The sequence below is a fragment of the Zingiber officinale genome, chromosome 3A (assembly GCF_018446385.1).
Source record: "Zingiber officinale cultivar Zhangliang chromosome 3A, Zo_v1.1, whole genome shotgun sequence".
In the NCBI taxonomy this organism is placed as follows: domain Eukaryota; kingdom Viridiplantae; phylum Streptophyta; class Magnoliopsida; order Zingiberales; family Zingiberaceae; genus Zingiber; species Zingiber officinale.
In genome coordinates, this window is record NC_055990.1 from 1,987,417 (window position 1) to 2,005,900 (window position 18,484).

The 18,484-nt window shown below is 39.2% G+C and overlaps 1 protein-coding gene across 2 annotated transcripts; it reads left to right on the forward strand.

Annotated features, from left to right (window-relative positions):
• The first annotated feature begins 992 nt into the window (after window positions 1-992).
• On the forward strand, window positions 993-4,334 carry LOC122053503. 2 transcript variants are annotated; one of them, XM_042615557.1, is made up of 5 exons: window positions 993-1,585; window positions 1,660-2,215; window positions 2,616-2,808; window positions 2,911-2,997; window positions 3,818-4,334. In XM_042615557.1, exons 2-5 carry the CDS (start codon window positions 2,166-2,168, stop codon window positions 4,106-4,108), a joined length of 621 nt encoding a protein of 206 aa, XP_042471491.1. In that variant the 5' UTR covers window positions 993-1,585; window positions 1,660-2,165; the 3' UTR covers window positions 4,109-4,334. The 2 variants fall into 2 exon arrangements, with proteins under 2 accessions (XP_042471491.1, XP_042471492.1); XM_042615558.1 differs by lacking the exons at window positions 1,660-2,215; window positions 2,911-2,997; window positions 3,818-4,334 and having other exon boundaries at window positions 2,616-2,751.
• Window positions 4,335-18,484: the final 14,150 nt, after the last annotated feature.

The window sequence follows — 18,484 nt, forward strand, 5'->3', positions numbered from 1 at the left end:
AACTTAGGTTTGACTATTGGTATCAATTGCACCAACAACTACACATGTTGCAATATTTACGATTTTATAGCTACTACAATGTGAATATTATGTGAGCATGTTGATTCTGTATTACAACAGTTTTTCTTTTGTAACTATTACAATGTGAATGATAGGTGAATATGACTGAATTTGTATAATAGCAGCTAGGGCTATAAACAAGCCAAACCGAGTCAAACTTTATGGTGTTCAAGCTTAATTGATAGGGTAACCAAACTAAGCCAAGCTGAGCCAAGCCTAAACCAAGCCGTTAAAATAATGGTTCAATCTTGGTTTGGTTTTTTTTAATGAGCTTGCTTGAGCTTGGTTTAAGTTTAGTTTGAGTTTGGTTCATTTAGATATTATTGAGCTCTCAATTCAAGTTTATTTGATTATTTGAAATTTTTACATTTAAACTTGTTTGTTTGATATTAATTATTGAGTTTGATAATAAAAGTTTATTTGTTTATTTTGAAAGTTTTTTTATTTATTTAGCAAGTTGATAATAGTTTTATTAATGAATTTGATTCATGAATATTGTTCACGAATATTGTTCATGAATATTGTTTACTAATATTATTCATGAATGTTAACGAATTGAACACGTATATATATTCAAGATTATTTATTTAATTAAAGAAATTATTCAAACTTATTCATTTAATTAATTTTATGTATATTCAACTTTTACTAAACTAAATATTAAATTCATTCATCAATATTCTTTTTTATTTATCATCCTAATAGTCACTTAAATTTGTTTAAATAGGTTAAATATGATTTATATGTTGTGTTAGCTACTACATCATGCATAGATTAATTTAAAATTTAAAAGAAAAATTAGATATAAAAATGAGGGAAATAGGATAAAAGTGTAAATCAACACAATTGATAATTACGAGTCACGTGCTTCCAATACCCGTTCCCATATATAAAGGGAACAAAAGAGGGGCCGACGAAATCGCCCACCTGCCCCACCTCTCCAATGCCTACTGCCGCCGACTCGCCCTCCTCCTCCTCCTCCTCCTCCTCCTCCAATGCCTCATCCATCTTCGTCGCCGGATCCGATCCTGACGAGAAACACATCGTCGGCGCATCAGGGGCGAACGTGGCTCACTCATGGCTCGCTCCCGGATCCTCGACCTTGCATCCCTCCTCTCCTCGCCGAGCCTCGCCTCGCCTCCCTCGCTGAATCTCACCGCCCCTCTCGCTCCCTTGTTGAATCACCAGCCGATGCCGGCGCCATTTCCTCAGGCCCTTGCCTCTCCATCCTCCGGATCCGGTGGCAACCCTCTCTGCAACTGGCCTACGACACATTCCAATCCTCTAACCCCCGACCTCTGCCTATCGCCCTTTCTCTCGGCCCGCGTCATCTCCTCCTCCTCCGCCACCGGCGCTGCCAACTCTCCCTCCCTCTCCGGGTTTAGGGCCGTACTCCTCGCCCTCTTCGCCGCCGAGGTCAGAACCCGCGCAGGGAGGTCCGTTCTCCTGCCACAGGCCATCTTGTCTTCCCGTTGCTGGATTCAACTGGATAACAGTACAAGGAAATCTGCCAAAACTGTATCTGGTAATACTTCAAAACCCAACACTCCAAATCAGTTAAACTGTAGGTCTCTAAATGATCTCTACTTGTCTATGCAGTTTCAGCATTGGTTGTGTAATTTCTTTTGTTGCTGTTTTCGTAGCTTTCAAATGATACTGTCAATGTGCAACTCACAAATTCAACTAAATCAATCGTATTTAAATGAGGAGGTAACGAAGTAAACCTTTATAAATTGGGATGAAACCTCTACATCTCCTATCGTTATAAATCTAACTCAGTGGGCGGATTATTCTTCCTCCTCCCTGCGACACGGAAGGCGGTTGCAGTGGCTTCGGCTCCTCCCCTCCACTTGTTTCTTTCAAGCAAGCGCCGGGTCTTGACGCAGTCCCACTCCAATTCCCGTGGCCTGCTCTTGCCTTCTCGCCGGCCCCTCCTTTCTCCGTTCAATCCTCCACGGAATAGACGGTGCCCCGCCGCCGGAGGCTGCATTAGCACCACCGCGGCCCTCCATTTTCCCAACTACTCGCGCTCTTCTAAGTGGTTACTCTGTAAAGGGCCCTCCTTCCTCCCTCGGTTTTGGGTTGGTTCGGTAACCTTTCCAGCGATGAAGAAGGTCACCATCAACCAGCAAGATATCTTTATTCTCTCGCAAAGGTTCTTTCTTATTCCCTTCTCAATCCCTCCGGGTCGCTGGCTGGTGCTTTCTTTTCTTTCTTTCTTTCTCGACTGGCTGCGTCTTTAATCGGAAGCAGATTCTTTTGTCATTTTGCTGAATTTCGAAATCGGGTTTGGGGTTTAGTTTAGGGGTTAGGGTTTATTCGTTGAGATTTTTGCTGAGTTGTTGCTATCGGAAACTTTCTTTTTTTTTTTCTGGAGCTACAATATTCTGGTAGTAACTTAATGCATTTTTCTCGCAATCTGCAAGAATCTCAATGTGTTTGTTTACAATTTTAGGGTATCCAAAACCTGGGTCATTTCTTGAGAATTTGTATGTGAATTTTGTGGCGGTTATTTAGAGGAAAATCATGAACGCGCAATTTTCAAACTCTTGCAGGTACAGCGTATCAACGGTTCTTACTCTATTACAAGAGGTTTCTGCGGCTGCTGATGTTAAGATAGACTGGAATGCGCTTGTTGAGAATACTGCAACTGGAATTACGAATGCCCGAGAGTACCAAATGCTGTGGAGGCATTTGGCCTACCGTCACCCATTGCTTGATAAGATAGAAGAAGGAGCTGAACCTTTGGTTGGCTACTTTGTGTCCATATTCTGTTCTTGTGTATACAATTTTATAAAAATGGTTGAATTACAATTCAATCAGATTGATAGTACTTGCTTCATGTTGCAGGATGATGACAGTGATCTCGAGATAGAATTAGAAATTGCACCTCCTATCACAGAAGAAGCCTCATGTCAGGCGAAAGAGTACGCCCAGGTACTTGTTTCATCATATTATGTGCCTGTACCATTGTTTGTATAGGAATATTTTCATTGAACATCATGAAACATTCAAATAAACTATCTCCTCTGGTATGAAACTCGCAAACACACACACACACACACACACACTGATATAGTAGGTTTGCTTAATGGTTTGACACGAACAGCTAGCTACAGACTCAGAGAAATGCTATACTTCTGACAACCTTCGGAACAAAAGATTTAGTTCTGTTGCCCACCAAGTCCCTTCAATTTTCTTCTAAATAGTTTATACTCTTAGGACAAGAGTGTTCTTCAAGAATTTATTGTGTTTTTAGTTCCATGTTCATACGATTTGAATGGATTGGACACGCTAGAAACATCTGCAAGTTTAAAAAAGTTCTATTCTTGGTTTCTCTCAATTTCCAATTGACATTCATGTGATTTTCCAAGATTTGTATTAGGGAAGGTTGAATTGTTTTGGCATAATATAAATCTTCTGTCAACATATTGTTTTATATTGTCTACTAATGGTAAGATGAACTTTGATCATGCTTATTTGTTATTGTACAAATTTTTGTCATGGTCGAAAATGCTCACTTATTGCAATTGAAAAAAAAAATGGTTACCATACAATTGCAGAGCACGTCTGAAGACAAATTTCTAAACTAATCTAGCTTAAATGCCCAAGCAAGGCCAAACCCACATGTTCAATACCTCATAAACCTAACTAAACTAGATTATTGCAATTGGACAAATCCATGAAAGTTTTTTTCCCCATTAATTGTAATTTTCATATGTGGCTGATTAAATTAATGAATTCCCCACATGTTTAGCTTTTGTTAGGCTCAAGGAAGAAGACAGATCTAGAAGCTCCTTTGGCTGAAAAAGGAGTTGACAAGGAGATGCTAGACACCGCTCCAGATAAACAACCCCTTCAAACTAGCCATGCTGTTGCTTCTAGCAGTCTCCAGAAGAAGCTGAGCCAGCCAACAGGAGCACCTATCGTCGGCAGCATTGAACCAGGATTGGATGAGGCAGCAGAGGGTGTGGTTGGGGATGTGCAGGGCCTGGTCCGCAAGAAGCGGCGGCTTGGTGATGGGGCAGATGAGACTCCGGTTGACTAAAAGCCAACTCTCGATGCTGGCGATTTGAAGCGATATGGGGCAAATGAAGTGGTGGGGGACTTCTTGATCCCTTAACGATGTCTACTGGTCTATGCAGTTTCATCATAGTTATGTTCCCATTTAACATTGGTTGTGTGTTTTCTTTTGTTGCCGTTTTCTAGCCTTCAAATGATACTGTCAATGTGTAACTCACAAATTCAACTATTCAATCTTTTGAATGAGATAATGAAGTAAAACTCTATCAATTGGGGATGAAACCTCTACAACTCCTATGGGTATAAATCTTAGCTCTAATGCGAAAGAGATATTACCTATAAGTGCTTTCAAAGACATTTAGTGTTTCCTTTTACACTTGAGATAAAATGTGCTTGATTACAAGTGTTTTTGTTCAAGCATTGGATTTTCAGTGTATTTAGCATTGGATGTTTAGCAATATTACTAAGTGCTTTAAGATTATTTTACATCTTTCATCATAATCTATTCATAAAATATAGATGCTATTAGATCTTTTATCTCAATCTACGAGATGCATAAATACCATGAGATTCTTAACAAAAGAATAATTTTATTTATATAAAATGAAATTGATTAATGATTCCTTAATCCCTACTTCAAACTGTGATTTTTTTTCTCCTTTTGTTTCGTCTTCTTTTGTGTTTTTTTTTCTTTGGGTCTTGAATCATCATTCTCTTTGAATCTTGAGTATCAATTTTCTAATTGCACTTCTTAAATCTAAGTTCGCTAAGCGGACTTAGATTCACCTCTGTAAAATCTCCAACCTTTTGTGGCCTGTTGCTTTTGTGTAACTCTGCTCGTGACCTTGTACGCCCAAGCTGCTTATCTAACTTCAAAGTTAACACCAGTGAGAGGGGGTTGGCATTGTCGGCTTTACCCCTCCGATACTTAAGTCAGCACAATGCTAAAGAAAAAAGTCGCCTCCCTGGAGAGGGGGGCTTGTACTAGAAAAGAAATTCGTTCTGCAGGGGAAAGGTTTTGACAAGCTGCCAAATAGAGTGCATTCCGTTGGGAGGACTTTAACAAGCTTTGAGCCAGAGTGCCTTCCACTTGGAGAAAGGCTTGAGCAAGTTGTGAGGTAAAGTGCTTCCAGTTGGAGAGAGGGCTTGAGTTAAAAAACAAAGAAAGACAGAAGAGAAGAGGAGGAAGAGGAAGTCAAACCACTGCCTTGACCCTCAGTCCTCACAACACTCTTGTCTAATTTGTTCAACTAATTGATCAGTCAATCCCCCTTTAATGAGCTTCTTCCATTTTATATAGAGTTAAAACCAAGTTCCTTGTATACAACCATATGTGCTAACAACCTTTCTACTTTATGGACAGAGGACAACTTTATACATGGGAGGCGGCTGTCACTTCATGTCAGGGATATACTCTGACATTTTGTGTTCTCAGCATATTGTAGACATTCAGAAGTCAATCTAAAGTACAAAGTGACGGTCATCACCTTAGGTATGAGACATCTTTTGGCACCCACTAGGCTCAACATGTTGAAGATAGAAAATTGAGAGGTAGAGTGATGATACATGATTTCCTCTCCTCACTGTATTAGATTTGATCCGGCCGACTACTTCTACCTTTATAGCTTCCTTCTATTCCCTTACTCAACACACACCTACTTATAAAGATATTGTTTCAAGGAGAGTCCACATAGTTGATGAAACAAAGTAGCCAAAAGGGGTTGGAGTGCAAGAGAGATGCTCCCATGGGAGACTGTTCTCGTAACCTGATTGATAACATCTCTTGTTGGATTACTAAGTATAGATATAGTTGTAAATAAGTCAAGCCTAGCTAAGTTTTGAAGTGTTCAAGCTTATTTGATAAGGTAACTGAGTCAAACTATGTCTAAAATGAACCAAGCTATTGAAATGATTGTTTAAACTTGACTTAGTTTCTTTTATAAGTTTGAACTTGTCTCATGCTTGGCTTAAGTTTAATTTGTTTAAATGTTATCGAACTATAAATTCAAACTTATTTTATTGTTTAAAATTTTTACTTTTTTGATTGATTATTGAGTTGATATTGTAAATTTATTTGTTCATTTTGAATTATTTATTTATTTAACATGTTTATAAGAGTTTTATTAATAAACATAGTTCAAGAACATTAACGAGTCAAATACATATGTGTTAGTTGTTCAAGTTTCATGATATTATCCACTTTGGGTCTAAGCCCTCATGGTTCTATTTTTGTGCTCTATCCAAAATGTTTCATACCAATGAAGATATCTTTCACTTATAAATCTATGATCTTTCCTATATATTTTTAATATGTGACTTTGTTTGCAACCTTACAACTCAACAATCCTCCCCTCAAACGAAGGATTACAGATTTTCCACGTCTGATCCTCGACCCACCAGGTCTTTTGCCCATCGGTCCACCCGACCTACTAGGATTTTCTTGCCTAGCCACAACTAGGACTTCCTATCTGGTGTATGGTCCTCTTGATTCGAATATGGGAACCCCCACTTCAGTTGTTCGAGGTCTATATTTTACTCATATGACTCAATTAAACTATAGTTCTTGTGTACAGTCGGCGGTTAGACCTTCTGGCTGTCCGGGCTATGATACCACTTGTTAGATCGAGATGCACGTGAGAGGGGGAGGGGTGAATCACGCGGTTTTAAAAACTTTTTTATTTTGAAATCAAAGTAAGTGCTGCGAAAAATTAAACACGAAAATGGAAAAAGGCACGGTCAGTTTTACTTGATTAGAAGCTTTCGACAACTCCTACTCCAAGACCAGGTCCTGCGGACCTATCGTTCCTTCGTACAATTCGATGAGTTTATCCCACAGTTCCTTTGCGTTTTCGTGTGGGCTGATGCAGTTCAGTTCTTCTTTTGTGAGTTCGTACTGAAGGGTGTTAACAGCTTTGAACTTGATTTATGCCTTTTTTTCATCTCAAGATTCCAATTTTCCAAGTCGAGGGGTATTTTTGTAACTTGATCCATTGATGCCTTGTATCCTCGTCGGATAGTGAACCATTGGTCGATGTCGGTCTTGAAGTATACCTCAATCCGCTTCTTCCAGTAAGAGAAGTCATCTTTGTTGAACAGCGGGCGATGAGTAAAGTTGTAAACAAGTCGAGCTGAACCGAGCTTTGGGGTGTTCAAGCTTGTTTGATAAGGTAACCAAGCCGAGCCGAGCTAAGCTTAAAATGAACCAAGCTTTTGCAATGAGTGTTCAAGCTTGGCTTGGTTTATTTTTTATGAGTTTGAGCTTGTTTGAAGCTTGGCTTGAGTTTGATTCGTTTAGATGTTATCAAACTCTCAATTCAAGCTTGACTTGAGCTTGATTCAATTGCAGCAAAAGGCGAATACGCTCGCCCCCAGCGCCCCCCGCCAACCCGTCCAAGGGCCAACACGGAGGAGGTAAATCACGACTTAAGCTTGATTCAAGCTTGACTTGAGCTTGGTTCTGTTGGTGCAATCGACCTAGGTTTTGATGTGTGTGTCAAAGAGTTTAAGTTAGGCTTTCATATGTATTTGATATGTGTTTGAGTCTTGCAGGACTTTGTGAAACACATGAGAACTTGGTGCGGCCAAGTGTGGGAAACTCATCCAAGGGCTCGGATCCTTGAGTCGGTGAAGGATGGTGTGGAAAGACATCCGAGGGACCGCCGGACGAGGAGCAATGGAGTGGAGCCGAGGGAAGCGGACTTCAAGGCAACGTGAAGGATGACACGGAGAGGAGCCGCGGGCTCGAGTGCATCTGAGGGACGAAGGCCGAGGAAGAGGGCTTCAAAGGCGACTCCGGAAAGGATGAGAGGAGTGAACGTTCTATGACCAGTCGACTAGTCATGGGACCAGTCGATTGATCCAATTCACAAAATGCACAGAATGCTTCTGTGCTTGTCGGCTACGGGGACAGTCGACTAGTCCTGAGACCAGTCGACTGGTACATAGCCGTTGGGAGAATTTGGCTTTCTGTAAAGAGTCGTTGGCTGGGTCCAACGGCACACCAGTCGACTGATGCTTGGACCAGTCGACTGGTGTCGGGGTTTGGGTTGATTTTTTATCAACTCTCTCCTCTTATTTTAGGAGAGCTTTGGGGATTGAAGAGGGTTACTGGTGCTAATTGTAAACCTTCTTAGTCTTGCCCAAAGCTTCCAAGATCACTTCTCTTCCTCCCAATCTAAACTCCATCTTGTAAAGAGGAAGAGATCATCTTGTGAGAGGTTTGCTCCACCGAGAAGGAGAAGCTCTAGCCGGAGATTGCCGGGGATTGATCCACCGAAGGATCAAGGGCTCGCCCACCTCAAGGGCACGTCATGGAGTAGGAGCATCATCTCCGAACCATGTTACATCGAGCGTGTTAGCGTTTGTATTCTTATTTGTTTCTAATTTCTTTAGTTTTTGTATTTCCGCTACGCACTAACTTTTTGTAGAGAAGAAAATGATTTGGGGGTGGCTTAGCTATCCAACCCCCCTTCAAGCCGGCCACCGATCCTCCAACAATTGGTATCAGAGCAAGGACGCTCTTCAACGGACTAATCGCCAAGAACAACAACATCATCAAATGGCCGGCTCAAACATTCATCCACCCAAATTCGAAGGGGACTTCTCTTGGTATTAGAAGAGAATGGAGGTATTCTTCGAAACCGATTTTGATATTATGCTAATCATGGAAAATGATTTCGAAGTGCCTAGGGATCAAGACAATAAGATACTTGAGAAAACAAGGTGGAGCAAGAAGCAAAGAGAAGAACATTTAGCGAATTCGAAAGTCATCCATCATCTACTAAATGTTATTCCCCAACAAGAAGTAACAAGGGTGAGAACCTACTCAAGCGCCAAGGAGTTATGGGAAAAGCTAGTGGAGCTTCATGAAGGCACATCGGAGGCTAAATTGGCAAGAAGAGATCTTCTCCGAACTCAACTCAACAATGTAAAGCTTGAGAAGGGAGATAAGGTATCTACACTTCATGCTAAAATTAAAGAAATTTTAAGTGGACTAACAAGTGTAGGTGAGAAACTCTCCAACTGAGACATCATAATGAAAGCCATCAATGCTTTCCCAAGAAACTCGACATGGAGTTCCATTGTAGATTCATTCTACATTTCAAAGGATCTAGAGAAGAGCTCTCTAGATGAATTCTTCTCAACAATGGAGCTTCACGAAACAAGGGTTGAAGGTTTAGAAGGAGAAGCAAATAGATCAAGAGGAGTAGCCCTTGTGGCAAACAAGGGAAAGGGTAAGAAGAAAAAGTCTTCATCCCCACCATCCTCCGACTCCGAAGAATCAAGCGCCTCAATGGATAGCGACCAAGAGGCGTATATGGTAAGCAAAATGAGAAGAGCTTTTAAAAAAATTTCATCTAACAAATCTCATGCTAGGAAAAGCTCAAGAAGCAAAAGTAGGACAAGAAAGATCATTTGCTACAATTGCCAAGGAGAGGGACACATAAGAGATGAATGCCCCCTATTGAAGAAGAAGGAAGAAAAGAAAAAGACAAAAGAAAAGGGGAAGAAAGTCAAAATTTTAAAGGCTACATGGGATGATCCATCATCATCGGAGGAAGAGGAGCACCATGTAGTAAATTTTGCTCTAATGGGAATTGATGATGTAGCTTCTACCTCATCCGAACAAGAAGAAGGAAGGAGTTCAAGTGAAGACGAAGAAGGGAGCTCAAGTGAAGGGGGAGGTCAAACTTCGGATTCGGACTTCTCGGTAAGTGAGGTACATAGTCTTCCTCCTCATATTTTAATTAAAATTATTTCAAGCACAAATGATGACTTGTTCAAGGCAAAAAGGAAGAACAAGTCTTTGAAACATGATATTAGCATGCTTGAAGAAAAATTAGAATCCATGTGTTCTAAGGACAACAATATGCATGCTTCTTATAATGATTCATGTTTAGAAGAAGAAAATAGGAAATTAAGGGAAAAGGTAGAATACATTACCAATGCCCTTAGGAAATTTGAAATTGGTTGTAAAACCCTAAACATGATCATTGGGAGCCAAAGGGCAAGTTTTAAGAAAAATGGGATAGGATACAATGAACCAAATAATGAAAAGACCTATCATTGTTTACTTGCTAGGGGCAATAAAAAATCAAGATCATAGATAGAAAATGGATTCCCAAGGAATATTTGATTAACCCAATTAGAAATAATTTCTATTGGGTGCCAAAATCAATCCTCAAGGGTTAGAGGATTTTGGGTTTAGTCAACCAATGAAATCATAACTCAAATATTTGAAAAATGGTTGACTTGAAACCTTAAGGGGGAGCAATTAGCCTTGATAGAGATTTATGATTAAGAGGGCTAAGTGGATGTTACCTTTATCTCACAATGACTTGTCTTCTTTTCTAACCATAAATGTGAGATATTATGATCATACAAATAATTCACATATGCTTATGGTATTTTGATGAGTTATGTGATGTATCAATTTTTAGTGATCATAGACCAACTATGGGGAAAACAAATGTTTAATTAATGGGCATCTTGCCCATAGATCATAGTTGGATATTTTAAATGTTTTAAAAACAATTATATGTTTTATTTACTATGGAATAGCTATGTTGAAACATATGATTGCAAAACTAAGATTAAACTTGATACAAACTTTCATGATTTTGAGATTTTTGAGATTTGGTCAACATTTAAAAAATACTTTGACTTTTCATGAAAATATATTTTTCCTTGTTAAAGAACATATTAAGAAATATGCTGTCAAAATTTCATGATTTCTCGAATTTTTTGGAATTTTTTTATGCATTTCTGAAGTTGGCCTCAGAAGGCTGAAATTTGGGTTCAGCATGTACCAGTCGACTGTGACAGGTACCAGTCGACTGGTACCAGCCTTCCAGCACTCTGAGGGTTTCTGAAATCAAGTTTTTGGTCCAAAATTGGTTGGAATTGATACCATAGTATGTGTACGTGTCTGGTACAATATTTTTGATGGTGTCAAAGGGGGAGAAAAGGGAAGGTTAAGTTAGTAACCTACTTGGTTTACTTGTGTGCAAATCTTTGAAAATTAAGGTTGAGAGCATGTGTTAAGGGGGAGTTTGGGTTTTATGCTTCATGTTTACATATTGCTTCAAATTTTCAAAGTTGTTATTTATGCCTAACTTAAACATATTGTCACACATAAAAAAGGGGGAAATTGTTGGTACAATCGACCTAGGTTTTGATGTGTGTGTCAAAGAGTTTAAGTTAGGCTTTCATATGTATTTGATATGTGTTTGAGTCTTGCAGGACTTTGTGAAACACATGAGAACTTGGTGCGGCCAAGTGTGGGAAACTCATCCAAGGGTTCGGATCCTTGAGTCGGTGAAGGATGGTGTGGAAAGATATCCGAGGGACCGCCGGATGAGGAGCAATGGAGTGGAGCCGAGGGAAGCGGACTTCAAGGCAACGAGAAGGATGACACGGAGAGGAGCCACGGGCTTGAGTGCATCTGATGGGCGAAGGCCGAGGAAAAGGGCTTCAAAGGCGACTCCGGAAAGGATGAGAGGAGTGAATGTCCTGGGACCAGTCGACTGGTCATGAGACCAGTCGACTAATCCAAATTCACAGAATGCACAGAATGCTTCTGTGCTTGTCGGCTACGGGGACTAGTCGATTGGTACATAGTCGTTGGGAGAATTTGGCTTTTTGTAAAGAGCCGTTGGTTGGGTCCAACGGCACACCAGTCGACTGATGCTTGGACCAGTCGACTGGTGTCGGGGTTTGAGTTGATTTTTTATCAACTCTCTCCTCTTATTTAAGGAGAGCATTGGGGCTTGAAGAGGGCTACTGGTGCTAATTGTAAACCTTCTTAGTCTTGCCCAAAGCTTCCAAGATCACTTCTCTTCCTCCCAATCTAAACTCCATCTTGTAAAGAGAAAGAGATCATCTTGTGAGAGGTTTGCTCCACCGAGAAGGAGAAGCTCTAGCCGGAGATTGTCGGGGACTGATCCACCGAAGGATCAAGGGCTCGTCCACCTCAAGGACACGTCGTGGAGTAGGAGCATCATCTCCGAACCACGTTACATCGAGCGTGTTAGCGTTTGTATTCTTATTTGTTTCTAATTGCTTTAGTTTTTGTATTTCCGCTACGCACTAACCTTTTGTAGAGAAGAAAACGATTTGGGGGTGGCCTAGCTATCCAACCCCCCTTCAAGCCGGCCACCGATCCTCCAACCGGTTCAAGCTTGGTTCATTTAGATGTTATCAAGCTCTTAATTCAAGCTTGTTTGAGTATTTGAAACTTTTAGTTGTTTGATTGGTTATTGAGCTTGATAATTTAAATTTATTTTTTTATTTTATTTTATTTTATTATTTATTTAGCATATTGAAAAGAGTTTTATTAATGAATATGGTTTGTGAACGTTGTTCACGAACGTTAACGTGCTGAACAAATATGTGTTCAAGTTTGTTTGTTTAGCTTAACAAGCTGTTCAAACTTGTTTGTTTAATTAATCTTATGTATATTGAATGAACATAAACAAGTTCTTACAAAACCGAACACCAAGCTTGTCCACGAATGCTTTGTTCATTTATATCCCTAGCGACGAGTGGTACTATATTCTTCGATGTGGGCCATGTGATTGCTAAAATAGAAAAGGCTAAATAGATACCAAGACTTGGTTTTGAGGTAAGTAGTGTGGTAGAAAGAATAAGACAAAAACCTCAAGTGGTGTTGCACCAACTTGAGCAAAACCAAAATGAAAAAGGATTTATTTGAAAAGGTAATTATACCAATTCAAATAGATTCAAAAAACTAAAATCCAAAAAAATTAAAGCGTAAAAGAAAAAATAATTAAACTCCTACTTTATTGGTGGTTGCACTAATTCAGAGCTTACAGGATTCTGATATCACTTGTAGGATCATAGCGCACGTGAGAGGTGGAGGATGGGGGGTGAATCACATGGTTTTAAAAACTTTATTTTTTGGTTTTATAAAAATGAGTACACAATGGAAAAGATAGAAACATAAACAAAAAAGAAATAAGAACTCGATCAATTACTTGGTTTGGAGCCTTCGGCTACTTCTACTCTAAGATCCACAATCCCTCAGACTGTATCGATAGACAATCCACTATAATCCTCTTCCAGAACCGCTAGAAGAGGGAAACGAGTACAATAGAAAAACTAGGACAAGTGTAACATGTTATACTTTCCTTTATGCATTAATTAAGTACAGAATTAAACTTTCATTATCCAACACTTTTGAAGTTGGAGCAGCCGGAAACTCGAAGGGTTATGTATTGAAGTTGTAATTGAGTTGTATTGAAAGCTTGGCCAAACCCTTCTTTTATAGGTTGTTTAGGGCACCTCCAAGCCTCGTCCAGGGTGCCTCCAAGAGCAAAGTTTATCCCATAAACCTCGGTCATGATAAGCTCCGCAACCTTCGATTTTTTATCTTTTGGAGGGTGCCTTCAATGCTCTTCCAAGGTGCTTCCAGCACTAAGCTTAAGGCGCCTCCAAAGACATGCAAGGCGCTTTACACCCTCTCATGTGGAGTCTTCGACCATTATTCAAGGCGCCTCACGCGCATAGGAGGCGCCTTCAAGCCACTGCCCAGGGCACCTCCAATCGACCATGATGTGCCTTGAGCACTATTTACCAAGGTTGATTTTTCTCTTTAACTACTGTAAAAATATGTTAGCCTAAAAATAAAGTATAACTTATAAAATGGAGTTAACATAATAATAAAATAGTATTATTAATTAGACCCTGTCTTCTCGAGACAAGGATCTAGTTACAATCTCAGTTTAGGGATCTAAAATGGACTTAAACTAGACTTGCGCCTAAAGTCCTTAAATGGGACTTGTCCTGACTAGAACTCTCTCCTTTAGTGACTTACCTTACTTACTACGCAGAATTGCTTGACTCTCTCAAGGTCCACCAGGTCTTTCTAGACTTCAGTTAGTTGTCAGGTGTAACACCCACTAAGCTTTTAAGATAAACATATGAATATGGGATTTTGCCTTAGAAAAATAATAAGAAGTGAGTTGAAGCAAAAAGAAATAAAATGAAATAAAAAGAAGAGGAAGTCAAGGATTGAACCTTGAACCTCTTATATTATATTTCATAGAATTAATTAGTAGAAACCAATTGGGATAGAGAGAAGATGTTGATAGCAAAGGAGGGAAACTCATGATAAAGGTAAGAGTAAAAGCTAGCCAAAAGAAAACAAGAAATGAGCAAGAGAAAGACAACTTGCCTTCCTCCCTTTCTCTCCCTCTTCCTCTTTGCTTTTGCCAAAAATTTAAAGAGGGAATTAAGAGGATTCAATCCCCCTTGTTTCATCATGAATGGTAAGAATAAATGAATAAATAAAATAAATAGGAAATAGAAAAAAAAAGGCTAAGGGAGAAGGAAAGCAAAAATCAACTTTGCTACCTCTTCCCCCTTAACATAAAAGGGAGCAAGAAAAGAGAAGTTTATTTTTCTCTCATTTTCTCTCATTCTTCCTCTCCCTCACCGAAACCATCAGTTCCCTCTCCTCCATCTTCGGCCCCAAAGCCAAGGTTTTTCCCCTAAGAAAGCCTAAGATACAAGGAGGACTTAGCAAGGGAATCAAGGGAAAGGAATTAGAAGAAGAGGCTACTTCTTCCATCACCATACCTTAGATCCACAAGCGAAAAGGATGTAAGCTTCCCCTCACCTGTGGTACAAGGCTTTTTTATGTGATTTTAGGATTTTATGAGGATTAGAAAACCTAGGAAAGAATTTAAGAAAATTCGGCTATAGAAAGGGTTTTCAAATCTAGGAAGGTTTAAACAAGTCTTTATTTTATGATATGTTTTCTATGCTATGTAGGAAGGATTTTCCTCATGTTTTTATACCTAATTGATGCTTGATCAGAGGAGTGCCTAACCCTAGAATTTCGGCCAAAAATATTTTAAGGAGGTTAGGGAAAACATGGTGTAACCAAACTAGTACAAGATTCCCTCCATGAACTACTAAGGGTCTTTTATTGGTTTTCTTGCTTGAAAGTTACTTGGAACCAAAAGAAATCCATTTATATGTTTCGGCTAAGAAAAGGGCTTAGGGTTAGGAAGACCTTTAAATTTAAGTAACCATGTTTGTATGATAGAATATAGAGTTCTCTTAAAGAATTGCATGTTGAACATTGCTAGAAATACATGAACTCTTATTTTAGATTTTCGGCCATGATAAGATGGATAGTTTAGAAAAGCTTGAACAAAATTCTAATATGCTCAAGACCTCTGTGATATTATGATATGAAAGTTGTTTAATGCTCTCATGTTTAATTGGAGTATAGAAAATTAGTTACATGATATATGACATGTAAGATCACAAGGGTCCTAGCTTGTTTATGAACCTACTTTGTATATGATGTTCTTAGTAATTTTTGCCATGAAACTTACTTAGGTTTTTCATGCTTTAGGCCACTTAAAACCTAGTTTAAAGATTGGTAGGTTTCGGCCATGAGGAAAAATAAAAGAAAAAGGGAAAGAAACCTAGGAAGCCTAAGACACAATTCACATGTATGTTTATTATGCTTGTCTTTATACATGCTATGAAACTTGTATGATTTCTTATGCTTTTAGGCTATTTGAAGCAAGTTTATATACTGTTGAGTTTCGGCCAAGTAGGGTTAAAAGACCTAGAGGCCTTAGAAATGAAACCAAATGTGTTAAAAGTGCTTCTTATGAAAATAGGGTAATGTGTTGATTGTGTCACATGCTTGTATAATTTTTCCATGACCTAAATGGACCATTGTATGTTTCGGCCATGAAGGGATAGATGCCCTAGAGACCCTAGAACAAAAATTAAATATGCTTATGTCACTCTACATGAAATATGATAAGTAGAAAGACAAAGTTCTCATGCAATATGTTGTTTAATGACCTAATTGAGGCGAGGGTAAGTTTCGGCCATACATATTGTATAATGTCTTATTATGAATTTATACATGATGTTAGTTCAAGTTCACATGCTTGTATGTTTGTTTTTTTTTAGCCCTAATGAACACTTGTTAAAAGTTTGACCATGACATATGTTAAGGGCTTGAAGGACTTAGGAACTAGCTCAATATGCTTACTATGTTACTTGGAAAAAAATGCTATAAATGTGGTTTAAGGTTTTCATGCTTTCATGACATTTGAGACCTTGTTTCACACCTGATAGGGTTCGGCCACATGAAGTTTAGGGACTTGGAGAACTTAGAAACCAAGTAAATCATGCTTATAATGCTTCCTATGAAATTGATGTAATGATAATTTAGGTCCCACATGCTTGGAGGTTATTTCTACCTAAATTGAGATCTAAGGGGGTTCGGCCATGATAAGAACCCAAGGGATTAGGAAGCTTAGAACCCAAGTTAACTATGTTATCATGTTTCTTATGATAGTATAATCACATGATACACCCTTATGCTTAAATATGTATGCTTGTGATTTATACTTTTTATGATATGATATGTGTTTAGAAATATACATACTTTGATGATATGTTATGTGCTTAGAATATGCATGCTTGATGATATGCTATATGCTTAGAATATGCATGTTTTTATGATATGATATGTGTTTAGAAATATGCATGCTTTGATGATATGTTATGTGCTTAGAATATGCATGCTTGATGATATGCTATATGCTTAGAATATGCATGTTTTTTATGATATGCTATGTGGATAGAAATGTGCATGCTTTGATGATATGCTATGTGCCTAAAATATGCATGCTTTTATGACATGAGGTATGCCTAAGTGATGCATACTTTTTATGACATGATGTATGCCTAAGTGATGCATACTTTTATGACATGATGTATGCCTAAGTGATGCATACTTTTATATGATGTATGCCTAAGTGATGCATACTTTTATGACATGATGTATGCCTAAGTGATGCATACTTTTATATGATGTATGCCTAAGTGATGCATGCTAGTATGATGTATGATATGTATAAGTATGACATGTATTTTACTTTGAATGGCTTGTACCAAAATGGTGGGCTCCTTATGCGCCCCTAGGTCGAATTACGGGCCTAGTAAAGGGTGGGCTCCTTACGTGCCCCTAGGTCGAGCTACGGGCCTAGTTTCCTAGTAGGTTCAAGACTAGCTACCTTGGATCTACTTAGGATGCGCACATTATGTATGTATGTGGTACTAAGCCGGGGCCCTGAATATGTTGATATTACGTTCAAGTATATATGTAAGAAGAAATGGTTTTAAAGATCATGAGACATACACATGTTTTTCGGATACATGTTTTCAAAATCATATTGCATATACCTTATGATCATGTTGTGATGATGCTATGATTTATGATATGCCATGATTAGACATGATTATGTTATATTTCATGCTATGCTTGATATGCCATGCTACCTTATGATGAAGCTATGATATGCTATGATTAGATATGATTATGTTATGTATCATGCTATGCTTTAAGAAATGATGTGCCATGATTAGATATGATTTTGTTATGTTGCATGATATGCTTAAAGAGTATGATATGTTATGCCATGACTAGTTGAGATCATGTTATGTTGAGATATTCTTTGATCATGTGACGATTTTCGGTTTTAGTGAGTAGGAAAGGAACTTACTGAGCCATGAGTGCTCACAGCTTACTTTCCTTGTACCACAGATAAAGGAAAAAGCTGGATGTGCTAAAGGAGCAGCAGGAGAGGCAAGGAGATGTGTGTGGCTGTGGCTAGGCAACCAAATAAGAACCTGCTTTAAGAACTTTTAAGAATTACGCTTTGGTTTCATAAATTGTAGTACTAAATGTTAGGTTCTTTCGTACGGCTAGAGAGGGGGGTGTGAATAGCCGCCCCAAATCGCTCTCGTTTCTTCCTACAATTAGGTTAGTCGCAGCGGAAAATACAAAGAAATGAAAGAGAAGAAAACCAAACCTTAACACGAGGATGTAACGAGGTTCGGAGATTAGGGCTCCTACTCCTCGGCGTGTCCGTAAGGTGGACGAGTCCGGTCAATCCGTCGGTGGATGAGTCCCCGGAGAACCGGCTAATACAATATACTCCTTGTGGGTGGAGAAACCTCGCCACAAACGTTTGCAACAGCAAACAAAGTGTACAAGAGCAGTAAGAAAAGCAATACAATATGAACACAATCGCACTCTACCAATTGCTTGCTTTCTTGTCGACTGGAGGTGAAGCAGCAACTTCACGCGACGCCTACAACAGCAGGAACCCAGCCGGAAGCTCACGCGAGCTCAACAAAGCTCAAGCACAGCAGCACTTAGAACAGCAAGAAGGAAGAAGAGTTCTCGCGCAGCAGCAGCCTTCGACCCCTTTATACCTGCGAAGAAAACAGCGAAGAAACTACAGAAGAAATCTAGCCGTTGCGACGCAACGGCTAGTGCCTGGATCGGTCAGGGGACCGATCAGCTTTCTTCACAGAAAGCTGCCCACCTTCTGTGCGG